General features: G+C 39.1%; 1 protein-coding gene across 3 annotated transcripts in view; it reads left to right on the top strand.

Moving 5' to 3' along the window:
• Window positions 1-19535, top strand: part of LOC126258780 (transmembrane channel-like protein 7) — a 249103-nt gene that overhangs the window by 182771 nt on the left and 46797 nt on the right. For 2 of the 3 annotated variants that reach the window (XM_049955668.1, XM_049955670.1), the window contains exon 2: window positions 17208-17379. In XM_049955668.1, coding sequence (XP_049811625.1) covers window positions 17208-17379 — 172 coding nt within the window. Of the gene's footprint in view, window positions 1-10559; window positions 10713-17207; window positions 17380-19535 lie in introns of those variants that run through there. The other variant, XM_049955669.1, reaches the window with a different exon arrangement.

The raw sequence follows: 19535 nt of genomic DNA, 5'->3' as shown, positions 1-19535 counted from the left end.
CCACCGTGGAAGCAGGCCAAAATGATTGCCATCCCCAAGGCCCTTGAAGGATCCTATGGTCCCTACTAACAACAGGCCCATTAGCCTTCTGAATACCATGGCAAAGGTTCTAGAATCTTTGCTCCTCCACTGCATTTCCCAGCCTCTGGTGGTACCTGGGGCAATATGTCCAGAACAGTTTGGATTCGCTTCCCACCTGTTGGCTGAACTCCAAATCCTTAGAGTCACAGAACATGTCAGCAAGGGCTTTAAATCCACCATGTCGTCGCCAGTGGTTTTCTAGGATCTACAAAATGCATATGACATCTATGTCAAGATCGTGGATAACTTCCTCCACAGTAGGACCTTCTTGGTTACTCAGCAAGGTCACCACTCCAGCTTATGTCACATGTCGATGGGTACCCCTCAAGGCCCTGTGTTGTCTCCCATCCTCTTTAAATTTATGTGAATGATATGCCAGTCATCCCACACTGCCACCTGGGGCAATATGCTGATGATACAGCGCTCTATACAACTAGCCGCAACACGAACCAGCTCATTGTTCATCTCCAGAGGAAGGTGTACACAATGATGACCTGATGTCGTTCAAACAAGATTGCCTCCAATGCCGCCAAAACTACAGCAGTCTATTTCATTAAACAGTCTCCCATCCTCGGTCACAACATCACTATTGTAGGCGTCCACATCCCATGGTCCCCTGATATCAAATATCGATGTGGATAAATAACTGGTCTTCCATCGACATGTAGAATACATCACCCAAAAAGGGCACAAGCTGATAAAGGAGTTGTACCCAATGTTCAACAGCAGGGAACTGAACCTCAAGCTCAGGCTGTACCAGATTGTTGTCCATCCTTCCCTCACCTATGCCTCCACTCCGTGTGCTACAATTAGTGCCTCCCAGATGCAGACCCTCCAGCTCCTGCAGAATAAAGTGCTTCAGTGGAGCCTATATGCCCCTCCCCTCAGGAATGTAGTTACCCATCACGAAGAGATCGACATGGTCACTCTGAAGATGTTCATGTGAGAGAAGGCAAGGCACCTCTATGACAAAGTGGAAACCTGATATGACACGGTCGCAGGCTTATAAACCAATGGCACAGCAACTCCCTAGCACTGGCATACTGGCATTGCCACCCCTTTCCTCTCACCATCCTTGAGGGATCAGATTCCGACCATGGCTAACAATAACCCTGGTATGGCCACTAATGAAGTGTCAGTGTTGAATTGACCACTCAGTGGGTGTCGACCATTGTAAACCATCAACGTTGGTACCTAATGTAGTTAGCAGTTATGTTACCTATTGACTGCAACTTGAACTTCCATCGTTGGAGGGTGGTATGGGACTTCAACGTGCAACCCAGTGATGTCTTTGGAATGACAACATTGTAGAAGGGAACACTTTTACCATCCACCAAGACAGTAAAACCAAGATCCACTGGTGACACTGTATTGAAACCTGAAACCACCACAGAAAAAAAAAAACAAAAGAAAAAAATTGCAGTCTCCAGTGGCGGGCACTCACCTGAAAATGGCTGGACGATTGCCAGCCGAATTATTGTGGCAAGAACTCGATATGATCTGGCTGCAATCTCGAAACCCCATCAAATATTCAGTAAGCTGGGAAAACTTCAAGAATCACATAAAATCTGGTGGTTTGAGTTGGCCAATTCTTTTTTAAGGAAAATAGTTGGCAGGAGAAAAGGCTAAAGAAATATAGAAAGCTGAATTCTATATTCCATATTAATTTATTTAAAATGTTACAGCAGTGCTTTCTATTCACACGTTGTAATACAGATGATGAAAATAGCTTATAAGATCTTCCAGTATAGTTTCTTTCAGCAATGTCACTGAGCAACCAAGCTAATATGTTTCTTATTTTTTTCTTATCATTTGTCTTATGCAGAGATTTCATGTAAACAACCATAAACTACGCCACAACTTGTACAGCTACCGAAACTTTCAGTTTACACATGACTATGGTACTCACAAAACAACGAAACTGAAGTGTACATTGGTGGCACCGTGTCTACACACATTACAAAACCTTTTCCTTGCAACTTGTAATATGCAACCAGCGGTGCAAACCAGTGTTGTCATGTAAACTAGGATGCAAGCTCATTGCTTTGCGTGAGAAAGGTTGTTTCTTCATTCCATCGATCCATTCTTCAACTTTTGAAGTTATTGTTCTTGTCACTGCTACACTTTTATTTGTAGTGCATTGGGTTTTGATACAACATGCTAAAATATTCTGTACTGGTACTGTACCAGATTTACCATAAACCAGAAAACCTTCATTTGCCTTGTGCCATTGTACAGTAACCAAACGCTAATATGCAGGGCACTATGCTAAGCTAACTGTCTCTTAGATGAGAAAGGCTTTCCGAACCTAAAACTAAGGGCCAATTGTATAAAACATTTAACCTTAGGTTATAGCCTAGTTTACACGACGACACTAGGTTGCAGGCAACTGCGCTACCGGCCACTGCGCATGCGCGCCGCGCGTTTGCACAACTCGTTGGTGAAACAAAACACTTTTGGCGTGTTCCAACTTTGGCGACGCTAGTTGCATGAATGTTGAGGTTATGTGTGTTCGTAGAGTGTAGACAAACTGAAATATGAAGTGAGGAACGAAGAATAATGTTCACTTTTTGGATATCTAGGCTTTGCATAGGTGTTTGTGGGATTTCAGTGATGCTGATTACAAAAATAAGCAACATATTTCTGCCACTGACACTGTCATGTGCGATCATAACATAAATGATTTGACAATATTTGAGCTGCTGGGCAAAATTTATTGTGTTAGGAGCACATATACAGCTGAATTAAGAAAAATACAAGCAAGCGTAATTCTAGCTGTGGCAATGCTCTCGTCTACAAGGCTAAAATCCCATCGTTCGAGTTGGCCAACTCTTTGTTAAGGAATATTGTTGACAGGAGGGAAGGTTATACAAATTCAAGAAGCTGCATTCATTATTCAATATTCATCTATATAAAACATCGATGCAGTGCTCTCCATTCACATGTTAGAATTTTGAAATATTGCCACTGTACAGATGTGTCTTCAAAAGAGTAGTTTGCAAACCATTCTCTTCTTAATGCGGCCTGCTTCGAATAATTATTGTTGCTAACGTTAATAATTATCACTGTTAATGTTAATAATTATTAGTGTTAATGAAATAGCGTCATCACCAACTAAAACCGCATCTTATAGCATGCCAAGTGATCTTGATTGTAATGCACGCAATGATATATAATTTCAGTTCTGGCGACAGTACTGCATTCATTACAGTAATTTTATTCCTTATCACCTAATTAACTATATTTAGAAGAAACGTGAAAAATTCTGGTGGCATTCTAAGATAATTAAAATAACTTCTGGGATTATAAATTATTTCAGCAAGGATGCTGAGCAACCGAGGTGACGTCTTTTCTACATACAGTCACGAATCGAAACACGTTTCTTATTTTTTTCTTATGCACCGATTCCATGCAACAAACTTTTTACTGCATCACATCTCGTGCGATGTGCACCTGTCAAAACTTCCGTTTCAGACACGACTCAGGGACCCACAAAAAGACGAAACTGAAGTATACACTGGTTTTGCCATGTCTACAGTCAAATATAAAGCCATTTGCGTGCAGCTCATTCCACACAACAAGTGGCGCCACCCAATGTCATCATGTAGACTAGACTTAAGACAGAAAATGACCTTAAATCAAGCTCAACCTGGAAATCTGTGTTGAATAAACTTTAATCTTAGATCATATCACTGTGAAGGCGGATCATATTTGACTGACGAAAATTTGCGTTTCAAAGTCAGGTTCAGCTCTAATCGTCAGTTTATGTGTAGTGGCACTACGATTCATCGCTTTTGTTTTTACAGACACCAACTGAAATAATAAAAAAGTTGTTATTAACACAAAAAATGGCAAGTAAATATGTGACTACGCCATTTCCACGCTACTGATGCTCAGAATACTGTATTTCGATCTGGAAGGTTAGGTTAAGGAAACTAATGGTTACTGTATACTTAATGATCAGTCTCATAACAAGTCTTGGGAGACGACTCTTAAAAGGTGTTTCACAGACACTTAGCAGCAGAGAAAGAAAGTAAAATTCTAAATATTTGCAGCGAAGAGTTAAGTGTGGGAATTTGACAGCAGCCAATAACGATTCAGCATCACTTATATATGTTCTCTTTCGGTTCAAGTAGCAGTAACTATGCCATTTGTATTAAGTTTTTAGCTACCAAACATGTCTGTAAACTGCTATGACAATTTGGCATGAATTGAGAAGTAGAACATAAGCAAGTATTTTGAGATATATTCGCCGTTCTAGAAGAACAGTGACATAACTGTCAAAATGCATAGTTTACAGGAGAGGCAGAAGACCAAACGACATTTTTTAAAAAAACATCATAAGACGACAGTAAAATTGTCTATAGAATTGAAAGTTGGCCTAATCTGACACTAAGTAATCTCTACAAAATACAAAAATTATTTCATGCAAACAGCATCCCATTCACGCACTTGCAACCCTTTAAGTATCTCTTCCGAGATTGTTATAGAAATTTAACAAATATGACTAAAGTAGGTGGGTGGGGAAAAAAGAAATATATAATTTTTTGTTCACTCTTGCAGTTTCATTGTTTTATTATCATTTTTATTATTTGCATCTTATTACTGACATAAAATAATATACTAAGTGAAATAAACGACTTCCAAATGACATAAAAGCAACAAATTACATATATGTGGAAAAAGAATAGTAGAAGGCTTTCTAATATTTAGGAATGATATTGCTGTAAACCAAATTGTTTAAATCTTGAATTTTGTTTCCTTAGAGGGTCATTTTTGCAGTATAAGCAGGTTTCAGATCCAAATTACTCCCATCTACATTCCCTGTTAAACGCCTCTTTCTCCCTTTGAACTGAACTTATCCCCACTCGGACTGTTTGCAACTGTTCTTATACTGAAACACATCACTTCCCTTTCCACATCGAAATAATTTAATTTTGGACACTTTGAAAATACTCCTGTCAACGTCCTTTGCCATGTAAAGAGCCATCCCATCATGCAAAGCTTTAATGTCATTGAAATCTGAAAAACCCATTTCTCTAAGATGTAGCACATTTCCCTTCTTTTTTGCATTTCGGATGACTGATATGTACTGATTGGGTACATAAATTGGCCCTGACCTCCTAGCACTCTTAACTGCTCTCTCAATGAACTGCATCTCCCTCGTTCTGGGCGTGACCACAAATCAAATTCTTGTGCATAATGGACTGAATATCCAGCATTTGTACTGTGTACAAAGACATTGCAATCATGTGTCTGAAATAGAAGAGAATGAACATTTTAATCAATATGACTTTTACAATAGAAACATTTTGTTACATGATTTCTGCGAATCACAGACTGAGTTTACGGTACTTTGTTGCTCTTCTGTTGCCCTCCGCAATTGTTGGGGTAAAATACGACATCCATCCCAGGAAGGTTCTTGGATAATTCTTCAAGATATTGTAAGACATAAGTTGCTGTTTCTACCACGCCTCTGTTTCCAGTGCCAGGTAGTTTTGTCGTTTCCAATCTCAGTGACCTGCAACAAACAACAAAAATAAGTAGAACAGACTTCAAGAGTAATAATAGATAGAGAAAAAAGGTATGTATGGACACTTACTGTGAAATTGTAACAGTTGAGCCTCGACTTGTAAAAAAAGGCAGATGTTTTTCCCGTTGGTACCAGAAGACAGCTCTTAAATCACAAACAGCTAGTTGTATCTTCTTATTTTGAGCCAATTCCTTATCCAAGATTTTTTCTATACGACTCAATTCTTTTTCTTCCTGATGTTCTTGAAATGCTTCTTGCAGCTTTGCCTTGTCTTCACCTGTACCGTTTTTGTAAGCTTCACATTGGTCGCATTGACCCTTCTTTGGAACAAAAAATCCGATGTTAAATTCGGTATTGATTATATGCGCGTAGGCGTCATAATTTGCAGCTGCCAGGTTACCGGAGGATCACTCTGAAGAGTAATTTCTGTGCATTTCTGCGACGGATAAGCCACCATTGATGAATACTCTTGTTGTGTCACTTCTTACATAGTGACTCTCAATATGGGGAATTGAGTTTATGTTAATCCTAACTGACTCAAGATTTCTGGATCAGTCTTATGGTGTTTTTCCATGTGGTCCCCTTATGTCCACAGGTGCCATCCCAGTCCCAGTCCTTTTTGCTTCGATAACAGTACGGATTTTCCTTTCAGTTATTCCCAAAGCGTTTATCAGAAATACTTTGCACACACTAATCTTATCTTATATTTCACCAAGTAGAAAACGCAATTCGGCTTTCTAGGTTCTTGGGCAGTAATGCGACGATATTTGAGAACGAGCGTTTAAATGCATGTATGTAGAAAGTCCCGTTGTCTTCGTAATGATCCCAGTGCTCAGTAATTTGTGAACAGCTGACATCTATAGTCTTCTGATACTTTCTTTGTACAAGAGAGGATACATGTATCAGTATACGGAGCATTTTTCGAGCCTTGACAATTTTACTCGTTGTTATTGTTGTGGTCTTCAGTCCAGAGACTGGTTTGATGCAGGTCTCCATCTTACTATATCCTGTGCAAGCTTCTTCATCTCCCAGTACCTACTGCAACCTACATCCTTCTGAATCTGCTTAATGTATTCAACTCTTGGTCTCCCTCTACGATTTTTACCCTCCACACTGCCCTCCAATACTAAATTGGTGATACCTTGATGCATCAGAACATGTCCTACCAACCGATTCCTTCTTCTAATCGAGTTGTGCCACAAACTCCTCTTCTCCCCAATCCTATTCAATACCTCTTCATTAGTTATGTGATCTACCCATCTAATCTTCAGCATTCTTCTGTAGCGCCACATTTCGAAAGCTTCTATTCTCTTCTTGTCCAAACTATTTATCGTCCATGTTTCACTTCCATACATAGCTACACTCCATACAAATACTTTCAGAAACGACTTCCAGACACTTAAATCTATACTCGATGTTAACAAATTTCTCTTCTTCAGAAACGCTTTCCTCGCCATTGCCAGTCTACATTTTATATCCTCTCTACTTCGACCATCATCAGTTATTTTGCTCCCCAAATAGCAAAACTCCTTTACTACTTTAAGTGTCTATTTCCTAATCTTATTCCCTCAGCATCACCCGACTTAATTCGACTACATTCCATTATCCTCGTTTTGCTTTTGTTGATGTTCATCTTATATCCTCCTATCAAGACACTATCCATTCCGTTCAACTGTTCTTCCAAGTCCTTAGCTGTCTCTGACAGAATTACAATGTCATCGGCGAACATTAAAGTTTTTAGTTCCTCTCCATGGATTTTAATATCTACTCCCAATTTTTCTTTTGTCTCCTTTACTGCTTGCTCAATATACAGATTGAATAACATCCGGGAGAGGCTACAACCCTGTCTCACTCCCTTCCCAACCACTGCTTCCCTTTCATGTCCCTCGACTCTTATAACTGCCATCTGGTTTCCGTACAAATTGTAAATAGCCTTTCGCTCCCTGTATTTTACCCATGCCACCTTCAGTATTTGAAAGAGAGTATTCCAGTCAACATTGCCAAAAGATTTCTCTAAGTCTACAAATGCTAGAAACGTAGGTTTGCCTTTTCTTAATCTAGCTTCTAAGATAAGTCGTAGGGTCAGTATTGCCTAACGTGTTCCCATATTTCTATGTAATCCAAACTGATCTGCCCCGAGGTCGGCTTCTACCAGTTTTTCCATTCGTCTGTAAAGAATTCGCGATAGTATTTTGCAGCCGTGACTTATTAAACTGATGGTTTTACTCGTACATGATGTATAACTTTTCCCACTCTTTCTCAACTTTTTGGCTTTTACTCTGTCCCAGATGCTAAAATTTCGAATTCTTTAGGCTTTTTAATGGGAGCTTTTTCCTTATGGACGACTGATTTTTCACTTGATTTAGACGATTCATTGCTGCTTGATGGATGATAATTGTCACTTGAGTCGGAGGACAAATCTGAACTGCTATCGGAAGTGCTGCTCGGCAAAGGGGATGTTACTGGCATCCTTTTCAGAACTGATTTTGTCGCGCTTGCCCTTTCAACCACTTACACATTTGAAGCTTCTGGCAATTGTGCTACCTTGGATTTATGTTTTGATGATTATGCCTGTGGCTCCACCTTGCTGACTTGCTTGTCTGTTATTTCACAGTGTGGGCTTAATAGTTGTTGCTCTATACTGCTCACTTATCATGGAACAGTTTATCTCCCTTGCCCCTTTGTTATCCTCCGCTAGCCCTTGAAAAGCAAGTCGCATAATCTTTGCTCGGTCGCTCATTTTTACCCCTATAAAATGGAAATGAAATTGACCTACATGTATTAAAAAGCCATTTTGTTCACATCAACAATGACGCGAAGAAAAGGTTATGACAAAAAAGTTATTTAAAAGTTGAGGAAACAATGACGCTATGAACAAATACGACGCACAAGTTATTCAAATATCGGGAAAACAAGACACAATTTACACTTAAGCCGTTATTTCACCAACGATTTTAGTAGAAACGATTCTCAGTCCGCAGTATTCATAACTTCTGTCGTTATTTCACCGGATACGTTACTACACTCACCAAACTGAAACACGCAACTGACAATTACGACAATGTTCTTCCCAACCCAAGTCGCAACAATCGATATTTCCACAAAGACGCAACTACCCTCTAGCGGCACCATGTATAACTACAGTTCTGACGATCTTTCACTGGATGTGTTACCTTTTTCTGAGAGGACTGGTGCAATAATCTCGATTTGGTGAATTTTGCAGTTGTGTCATTGTTTTTCCGGAACAGCGTATTAACCACATAATTTTGTTTCATTCATTTCAATGGCTCCGAAGTTGCGTTGTGTACTGAAGTGCAGAAGATCACATGTTCGAACCCATGTCAGCTATTTATTTTCTCCATTTGTTACTACTTTCTGTATATGGTCGGTCGTAAAGACAATTATAATAACATTACTGTGCCATTGAAATCATACCGTACTGACCGTTTTCTGAACGTACTGGACCATTGTTGGGCAAAATTCTATGTGCAGTAACCCTAAGCTGTGTCTATTACATTGTTTCCTTTCGTTTGCTTTACAAATATCTGAGCATTCAGATGTGTGCACAGAGGACGACGATGACGAGACCTAATGAGCTCCCCACACGTTCTGTGAAAGGGTGAACCCGCCCGTGGAGTTAAATGACGAGTCATTTAAAATGAGGTTTGGTTTGGAGAAAAGTATTGTAGAGCAGTTGGAACTAAGGCTCCGAGACTATCTATTGAAATCAGCCAAAAGAATCCAACCTCTGACTGCAATGTGCATGTTGCTGTTAATCTCAAGATTTTACGCCACACGAACCTATCAAATATTAGTTGGTGATGTGTTTAAAGTAGACACAGCAACAGCTTGCAGAGAGAGGTGTCCATAAGGTATCAGCCTTATGAGAGAATTAAAGTGACTTTATCTTTTTATCAAACAATTATATCTTTATGATAGTTTAACACAATGTCCAGCAGCAGATCATTCTCGTATTGCGAGAAATTTTGGCGATCGATACTTTTTCTGTTTACTTGCTCAATGAGAAATACTGCGTGTCTAAGACGATAAAGATCTGCGGTTGAAGCGCAATAATCCTGCCGACAGCTGATTTTAGCCGTGTTGCGAAGCATGTCACGTGCTACCTGAGATCAAATTTGAACCTCTGATATATATATATATATATATATATATATATATATATATATATATATATATATATATATATATATATATATGTCTGAGCTCTGAACCTGCTTCGGGGATCCAAGTTTACAGTAGAGCCACATTGTGGTAGAGCTGAGTTCTGAACGTTGCTCACTTTCAGATCTGATGTAAAATTTTATCTCCAGTCAGTGATATTTATGCAATTGGCCCTGAATTTCTGTTATTTCTGCGAGGAAAAAGCAGATTTCCGACTTCGATTGAAGACATGCATTCAAGCACAGACCCATCTCCAACCTATATGATTGGTCTCATTTGTTGGGACAGTGTGTCTTCCATCAGATCCGAAAATTTTAAAATTGATTTTACCGTTAAAAATAAACCTCTTTCATAAGTCGCTGGCGTGATTTCGGTTTTCAGTTGTAAATGCCTCTAATTTTTTCTCTTTTTTTCCGTAATCTAGGTCTTCGTCATAGCTACACATCCAGAGTGGCATTTGGTTTACAAACGTTTCTTTGTATCTGTACAGGCTGGAATCTAGCTTACTTGGACTCTAAAATAAATAAATTGTTCGTTTCGACTTTTCTTATAAATAAGCACAAAAGATACGTTATGACTCTGTACATTGTTGTATTAATTTCGCACAATTTCACATATATAAGACTAGTATAATCACACACTGTATAATATAAACACTTACAGAGCAATCTATGACTATTCTTAATTCTCCCACTCGACAATATGTAGGCATACTTTTTCTATTATCTTCCGTGTATCTTCTTTGGACTCGGTAAACGCCCATTAGTTTTGACAGCTATGGAATCTGTGTGTTGTTTGGGGTGCATGTATTTTTTGTTTGATGGAAGGATGTCATCTCACCACATGAGTCTGTTTGGACCGATCGCTTTAACCATTAGCTCCTTTTTATGCAGTCATTCCAGTGACAAATTTTGAGGTAAAGAATCGTTATCTGTAATTGTAGTTTCGGAATAAAAAATACCGTGCGTAGAATTAGATATTCGTAGACTGTAGTTCATTTACATCCATGGCATTTGCTGTTAATTTTTATGTGACTGTTTCTTAAAATAACGTTACAGTGAAGCCCGAAGTATATATTGTGTAATTGTTTCCGCTAGGTAACTGTTAAGTAAATTAAATTTATGAACACAATTCGTCAAATGTATTTAATCTACATAGAGTGTAAAAAGCAATATATTTTCATTAACCACTATATTATTAATACCTTTGATCAATGAAGATACAGTATGAATATAAAATACCAAGGATGGATGACAGCATATATGTGTGACATTGTTTACGTAAGTCTCTCACTGTAGTAACAAGATTTTTAAAAAATGCCACTATGCATATTAGTGATAAAAAAAACTTATTTTACTCTGGCAGTCATGAAATTTAACAACCTGCTGCATATACTTTGAATTGTATCAGTTAGATTTGACAATTTGTAAATGAACATATTTTTACATAAGTTTCATACAGAAGGCTCATATATGTTACTTTGCAGATTCTTGGTATTTGAGGACTTGATTATTATGCTCTGTTAATAAAGGCAAGGTAGTGCGTAACAGTGTTTAGGTTTTTCTCCCCAAAAATATGTGCCAAGGCAAATAACTGTATTGTATATATGTATATAGTTGTGTAAAAAAAATGTTGATTACGGTTACAGACTGGTCTGCAGCTCAGCCCAACGTCTGTGTTAGGTTGAAAAGTGATAGTTTGGGTTGAGGTGACGAAACCAACAAATGTGAAAGCAGGAAATCTGGTTGTGGTAACATATTGAGTGGTAGTGAAGCCTGATTTGTCTGCATCATACTAAAAAATTCAAGGGTAGTGCATATGTAGCTTTACTGTAGCCTTGTTGTGACAAATCATACAGTATGATTTTTTTGCGTTGTATTTACTTAGGTCCCATAATTGGGACTGAAGTTCAAATTTTGTTGATATGAATGAGTTGTTATTGCAGCAATGTAGGATAATTTCAGAAGCTGTAGCTGTAATGATTAAGTGGCCGTTGGAGCACCTGATAGTTGAGGCAGTCTGATAAAATGCAGAGGTACACAATATTACTATAATAAATAGTTATTGCAGTATTGTGTGGCATGCTGATTAGTAAAAAAGTAATAGTCTCTTCCTCTGCCTTCTACTGTCAGGTGGCACAGTAGTTGGCATACTGGACTTGCATTTGGGAGGCTGGAAGTTCAAATCCATCTACAGCCATCCATACTTTGATTTTCCTTTGTTTCCCTAAGTCCTTTGAAAACGAGAGCTGATTTCCTTTCACCCAACCCATACTTGTGCTTTTTCTCTTATGGCATCTGCCACTGAGCACCTGTAAGCTCCAAATACACACTCTCTTATGGCATCAGCATCTAAGAGACATTAAGCTCTTCCTTTGTGTTGTGATCTTCTGGCTAATTTGACTGAAGTCCACTTATAAGCTATGGAATATTCCTTTCGTACCTGGTTACCAGTGAGCTTTAAATGTAAACAGTTTCACACATGTGTCTGACGATTGTTCAGTTGATTCTCTTCCCTTCCCTTTTGGAAGCCTTCATTTGAAAAACTTGTGAACCAGTGGTTCAGGTTAACTCTGCAAGTAAATGCCCTGAGTTAGCACAGCAATAAAATACTTGACTCATACTGGAGAGCAATATATTACAGTCCCATTCTAATGTAAGCCTTTGCAGCCTTGTAAAAGCAACTTTACATTGGGTAGTCCCCACTCAGATAGTGTGTATCTCCCCACTACTGCCGCCTCTGCCGCCACCACCACCACCACCACCACCACTGACACCAACCAACCCAACCTATCTACCTTCCTACCTTGCAGGAACTATCAGTCTTCTTCTTTTTAACCAGGAAAAATTGTATGATTCCACTTGGAGATACAACATCCTTCACCAGCTTCATGGATCTGGAAGCATGGATGTCCACCTTATTGTCCTTTTTCAGGGAGAGTTGCTTTCACTATCATGTTGGTGAAAATTATTTATATGGATGGATTCCAGCAAGGGAATGCAGTCAGTTGTTTATCTGTTTTCCCTGTTAGGGCTTTCTGTGAATATCTTCCGGAACAGTTTACAAATTATGGCGTGGAGTCCTTGAGGCACTGTAGCAGATACAAAAGCATAAAAGTGCAAAGTTTCTTGTCTGTTCTGACTTGCTCAGTGTGTTACAAGCAGTACACCAAATGTAGCCAATAGAGAAGATGATTCAGATCATGCATGACACCTTACAGCAGATCCAACACCAGAGTAAGGAAGTGGTCTTTCCCTAGATACCAAGACATGTCGAACGCAGGAAGTGAAACAGTCAACAAAGCAGTCAAAGAAGCATGTAGGGATGGTGATGTACTTCAGTGTGCTGTCATCTCACTATCTGGCAGAAGAATCATGGTAAATGGAATGGCTGGAAGTTTGCAAACAACAAACTACAGCCAATCAAATCAATCATACTGACATGGTGGACTTCATATGAGTCACACCGATGCTGCTCACCAGACTGTGAATAGGACAGTGTCCAATAACACCCTATTTCCTCCTCCAGTGGGAAGTCCACCACTCAGCGTCTAGTGGGAAGTCCACCACTCAGCGAGTTTGTAGTTTACCAATTTCGGTCTCAGATTTTTCAGCTGTGTGTTTTATATATTGACATAAGGGCAACACCTCAGTTTGGCTGGAGATCTGCCCACCATCCTAGCCACTGCCAACATGGGTTTTGAAATTATGTGAAACTTCAGATCTTGTTTCTGGTGTTCAGAAAAGGGGTCAGCATGCTCCGAATCTGTAGCTCATTCGGGCAGTTTAGCATTTTTATTAATCAATTTTAAGTGTCAAAATTAAGGGTAACAGGAAGGCAGTTTTTGCAATTGTTAGGAGGATTTCAACACATTAAAAGCAACTTTGCTGTGGGTCACCGCCCCCCCCCCCTCCTCTCTCTCTCACACACACACACACACACACACACACACACGTGCTTGGGATTGGCATGCTGACACCTTGAAACAGTGGTGATCACCACCGTTCTGAGTGGCCCCCATTCATCATCATCATCTAATATTTGACTCCTTCATGTCTTCAAAATCATCACCTTTGTTTCTGTTCCATTGAATGACAGTTCCTCCACTCTCACCCTCATCCTGAATATCTATATGCTCCTTTGTCCTCTTTGATAAGACCATTGCCAGAATGAGGATGACTCATTGTATTGAAATTCTTCAGCCACCATTGCAGATTACTTTTATTCAAAATCTAAACAGATATTAATGAGTGCTGAAATATGCTGTACCTAGACCATGCTAATGGTTCCTACCAACTGTGGAGCCTGCTTTTATAAATCTCTTGGAATCTGTACAAAGCACAACCTTGGGGAACTTATTGTACACCAAATCTTAGCTGTTACAAAGAGGGAAAAGGGAGTGGGTGCGAGTGTCATGTCAGACTCCTCTGCCTATTAAGAGACTGATAGATTGTTAATAAGTTTTAATTGAGATGACATAGGACTATTTAAATTATTATTTTATAACTTTTTAAAATATTAACTGCAACTGTGATGTAATGTACATTAATTATAGCTGCTGTGTGTTGTTTCCCAGGTCATGTTGTCAAGGAGCACTCACTGAATGAATTCACCATCAACCATCCTTAGTCCCATACACTCCGTGGACACTGAAGTAGATTAAGGTCCATTTACACTATGAAATTAATCACTTCTCAAGAGTCTTTGAGTATACTTCAAGCCAGGTAATACATGAATCCAGTAACAAAAGATGTCCGGCCTTTCTAGAACTCACTTCTCCACCCAAAAATGTTAGGGGAGGATTTCATTGTTCTGTGTAATAATACAGGTGACAGTACACAAAAATGATATAGTGGATGTCTTGAGTCATACTGAGGGACTCTGTGCTTTACACACACAGTAGTGATCCCTCTGTAGAGGCACTAGGTCATGCAAAATGAAAGTTAGTAACTGGATGTAAGGGATAAAAAGCTTCAGTCAAATGAAGTCAACAGCCTTAGCAGTGGTGCACCTACTTTCATCCAGTTAGCTAAAATGAAGTGCTACCAATCCCCCTCTGTAAAAGACTCTGTCCTTAGTATCTGGATTCCTTCACTGATGCTATTGTCCTCTAGCACACAGTAGTTATGGTGTGCATATATTAATAACCTCATCAGCTACTATCACATGTAGCACAATTATTGGTGTAGGGCCCAGCAAATAGAGAACCCTAATCTTGTGTGCTTTGTTGCTCATGTTGAAATGACTATTTCCTGGTATCCATTCACAGGATTGACTGCTTTATTCAAGCACTGTTTCAATAGCTGTGTTTCTAATAATTTTCTGTTTGTGATGTCCCTTATTTACATGTGTGTGTGTGTGTGTGTGTGTGTGTGTGTGAGAGAGAGAGAGAGAGAGAGAGAGAGAGTTTTTGAGTTTTTTGATCTCTCGCAGTTTTGATGTTCTGCATCTGAAATAAAACTGTATTCCAGCTGTGTTGGTGCAGATCTGTCAAGCTGCAGTCTTGAGTATGCAGGAATTGAAATCTTTGACAGGTATGGAACTGTCGGGAATAAACATGAAGAGGTTTTTTTGTAACAGTCTCTGTATATTATTTCATTAAGTGTAATAACTTCTTCAAAACACCACTTTGCCGCATAGGGAACATCACATAAGGTTATATATATATATATCAGTTTGACAGTTTGTTACATGAATTAGAATTGACAATGCTTCTTCTGATTATGTGTGTGTCTCTCCCAGTATTGTTACACTGCAGGTGTTTACTCTGGGCTTGCCCAATTACTCTAGCCAGGAATGCTGCATTGAGAGTACACAAATGCCTGTGCAGGTACTTCATCTTGTTGGGTTATTGTAATTCCCACCACCTCTTTAAAATGGGTGACAGCCTTTCATACAATTTTTACATGAAAACACACACACACACACACACACACACACACACACACACAGTTTCATGCTCACAGCTCCTGAATCACTATATCACTTAAAGACGATGAGTATCATTCGTCGGCTAGATAGACATAGGGCGACACAACACTCTTCCAGAGTTATATGTAACACCACAGATTTCACTGAAGTTCTGCAGTTGCAACCCTGGATGGGCAAAGCCATCAGTCATGTTAACCAGGAGCTGTCTGGATTGGTATTGACTTTGCCAGTAGCTGTTGTTTTAATAGTGGGTTACACAAGACATGCCCTACATTTAAACAGGGGAGGAAAGGTACATTAGTGGAATTGATATCTGAAAATATAAGGAGGGAATGGGGTGGGGATTAGGGACACAGGTACCAATGGTAAAATTCCTGTGATTATGGAAGTAGAAGGTGAGTTGTTTTTATGCTAACTACCTCATTCATACAGGGTGTTTTGAATGAAGTTAAGCTAAACAAGGTTCCACATGCAAAAGAAACTTATGTGGGTAAGCTGACAGTAATGCATCAGAATGTTGGAGGAACTTCTCTTTTGCTTACAGAGCTTGAAAGTCATAATGAGAGTTGATATGTTACGTCTATTAGCATCATGTAAATACAGGAATTAATATGTTAAACGTAGAGGACTAAGATTTAGCACCCTGTTCCTGTAGGGAAAACATGGAATAAAGAGGAGTTTTCATGTGTAGTTACAAGCTTTTTTTTAATCACTGTACTTCTGATTTCAAACTTCAGGAAAGCAGGAAACTGTACATATTTGTGTACAAACCAGCAATGAATTACTATTGAAGATAAGTAAAGCTGTCATCAACACAAAGATTGTTCTGAACATCACAGTGCTTTACTGGGCGTTATCCTATTGGAGGTGGTATGCTGATGCCTTGCTCAGACCTCCGAACTGATTTACTAGCCAGTTATAATGAAACCTACAGTTTAACATAGACTCCGAGCCATGTTGCAACTTAGCATTTTTCTACTAGAGTTAAAATTATGCCAAATGACAAAGAATCCTGAGTAGATGTGAGTTGCTCTGTGTACGGTAGCATTATCTCTTTTGAAACAATTGGCCATTTTAAAAATTTCTATGGTTCTGGCATCTTTCTCTCCCTCCTCCCCTCCCCTCCCTTCCCCTCCACCTCTGTATGTTTATATACCTGTCTTTGTAAGTATGAGTGCTAAGCTTTTCATGTTGTTAGCAGGCTATTACAGTGCATTTCACACATTAAACTGAGTATGTGACTGGATGATGAGAAGTGTTATTAAGAATTTGTAAGTTGTTTGTAATGCTCATTGACAGTGCAAATATAGGTATGAACTACGTCACAGACTGGGAAGTTATTCCTGCGCTTTCGTTGTTGTGGCACTTGTAAATTTCATTTAATGAGAGTGTATGTTTTCCTTTTATCTTCATTTCATGTAAATTCCAATAATGACTAATAAAATATTCATTTCTTTAACTGTCTTAATTTTATTTTCAGGTAGAGATGTCAGGCGGTGAACGCAAAAAACGTGTGTCTCGTGGGCAGGGCTGGGAGGAAGCGGGCTCTGAATTTTATCAAGAAAGTTATCCAGCTGATGTGGACCTTGAAGCACTACAGCGTGATCCATCACACATTGCCACATTACTTCCAAGCAAACAGTCCCGTGCAGGTATTTTAATATTTTTAAAATGTATTAGGACTAAAGTTTACTAAGGGCTATTGGTGTGCTGCCCTTGTGTACAAAAGAACAGATGTTGGCTATGTGTCATCATGTGAAATTGGATGCAGCCAATGGAAAGGATGATATGGAGAAACCGGTAACAAACTCTTAAACAGATGACATGTATATGAGAGAAAATTGCTTGCATTGTGTGGCTGTCCCTTCCTTTCACAGTCTTTTTGACTCATATTGACTTTTTTTTTGTGGTGATTTGCCACTTTGTTTTCATGTTAAGATGGCTATTAAAGATTTTTTCCCTGAAATACAAGGTTTTGGAGACAGACTGACAGACCTATGGTGTAACTTATGGTATATATTGTTTGTAAGATGGCAGTTTGGGTGTGAGATGGCAAAGCAGATGATTGTGGTTATGATATATTGGTTGTGATGACAGATAGTTGAAAGCCCCTCCCCCCACCCTCCCACCAAAGAAAGAGGAAAAAAAAAACAGGTGCTTTACCAAGACTTCCATACCTCAACAGCACAAAAAACCAAACTTTAGGTGTGACCACATCAGAGGGGTATCTTTGGAGAGTGCAAGGATTCAGTTAATTTATAAATCATTTTATTGCTAGTTTTCAGCTCCTAGAAGTCTGCAAACACCCCCCAGCTCATCAGTAATTCCTCTTATGTCTGTAAAAGAGCTCAAATTCTACCAAAACCATTACTCATTAATTATGATTTATAGAAAGGCTTTTATTGTGCCTTTAACCTGTAATTACGAAATGTGATCAGAGGTTAATCATCTGGTTACAACTCATTTGAACTTCAGGGTGGGGAGTGGAGGTGGGGAATGGGAAGAGTTTCTGTACATCAATATATATGTTACTGTTATAATCTTCTGGTTGTTGATATTCCTTGACCTGAAGGTTCACACAGAAGATTCTTTGCCGCCTTCAATTACTTTGCATGTTATGATGCCGAGTACAGCTGTAACACTCTTGGGACAGCACAGAGCTTACATGGAATACTTTGCACAAATAATAGCACACACAAAACGAGACTTGCTTTTTAATAAATCCTCTTACATAGTAATTAAATGTTTAAGTTTGCAAAAAGTTTTTTGGATAGCAAATGAAGAGACCTCCTCCTAATAAAACTTGTTCATTTATATTCAGAATTAGTACGAGATTTCACTCTCACCAAATTCAGGATCAGGCAAATGTAATTTCTATGCGATTCCATTTTTGGAACTTAATGTGTATGCCTACTGTAGAGTGTGCTATGAATTTTCAAGCACTTATCTCTTTGAAGCATTCACTACTGCCTAAGTTCTGCAGAGCCTGTCTGATACCATTCACCATGCACAAACAAATTAAGGCAGAACTAGACATATTTCAGAATCTAGGGGTTATCTCTACAGTCTTGTCTAGCTAGTGAGTGACACCTGTGGTTATTGTACAAAAACCTAATGGGTCACTTTGGAGCTGTGGTGATTTTAAGTACACCACTGATGCCTACGCAAATGTTGATTTGTGCCCAATCCATAGCCAAGAGGATTTGTTAGCTAAATTGGCTGGAAGTCAGTATTTTTCAAAAATTGATCTCACTGATGTATATTTCTGGTTACCTGTCGATGAGCCCACAAAACAGTTTCAAGTGATTAACACACCATTCAGCATGCACAGATATAAAAGATTGCCATTTGACGTCACTGGTGCTGCTGCAAATTTTCAGAGGTGTATAGAACAGCTGATTCAGGGCATCCCTAATTGTGTCAATTATTTGGATGATTTGTTAGTTAACAGAGGACAAGCAGGAGCTGCACTTGCACAGTTTACGACTGTTGTTTGAGTGACTGCAATCCAGTGGCCTACGTTGTTGTCTCACCAAGTGTAGCTTTTTCCAACATAGAGTCAGGTAATTGGGCCACATAGTAAGTAAAGATGAGGTTACACCCACACAAGACCATTTGACCACCATTATTAATTTGATGGTGCTTAAGAGTCTTAAAAGAACTGCTATCTTTTCTGGGCAGAGTGCATTATTGCATCAAGTTCATTCCAAATGCCGCTCATTTTCCCCCCCACTTACTACTTACATAAAAAGGGTGCTCTATTTGTATGGTCAGGGGCTTCTCAATGGGCATTTGTGCAGCTTAAAAA

Source organism: Schistocerca nitens, chromosome 1 (genome assembly GCF_023898315.1).
Source record: "Schistocerca nitens isolate TAMUIC-IGC-003100 chromosome 1, iqSchNite1.1, whole genome shotgun sequence".
Lineage (NCBI taxonomy): Eukaryota > Metazoa > Arthropoda > Insecta > Orthoptera > Acrididae > Schistocerca > Schistocerca nitens.
Note: the sequence above shows the minus strand (reverse complement) of the source record. Positions and strands in the feature narration are given on the sequence as shown.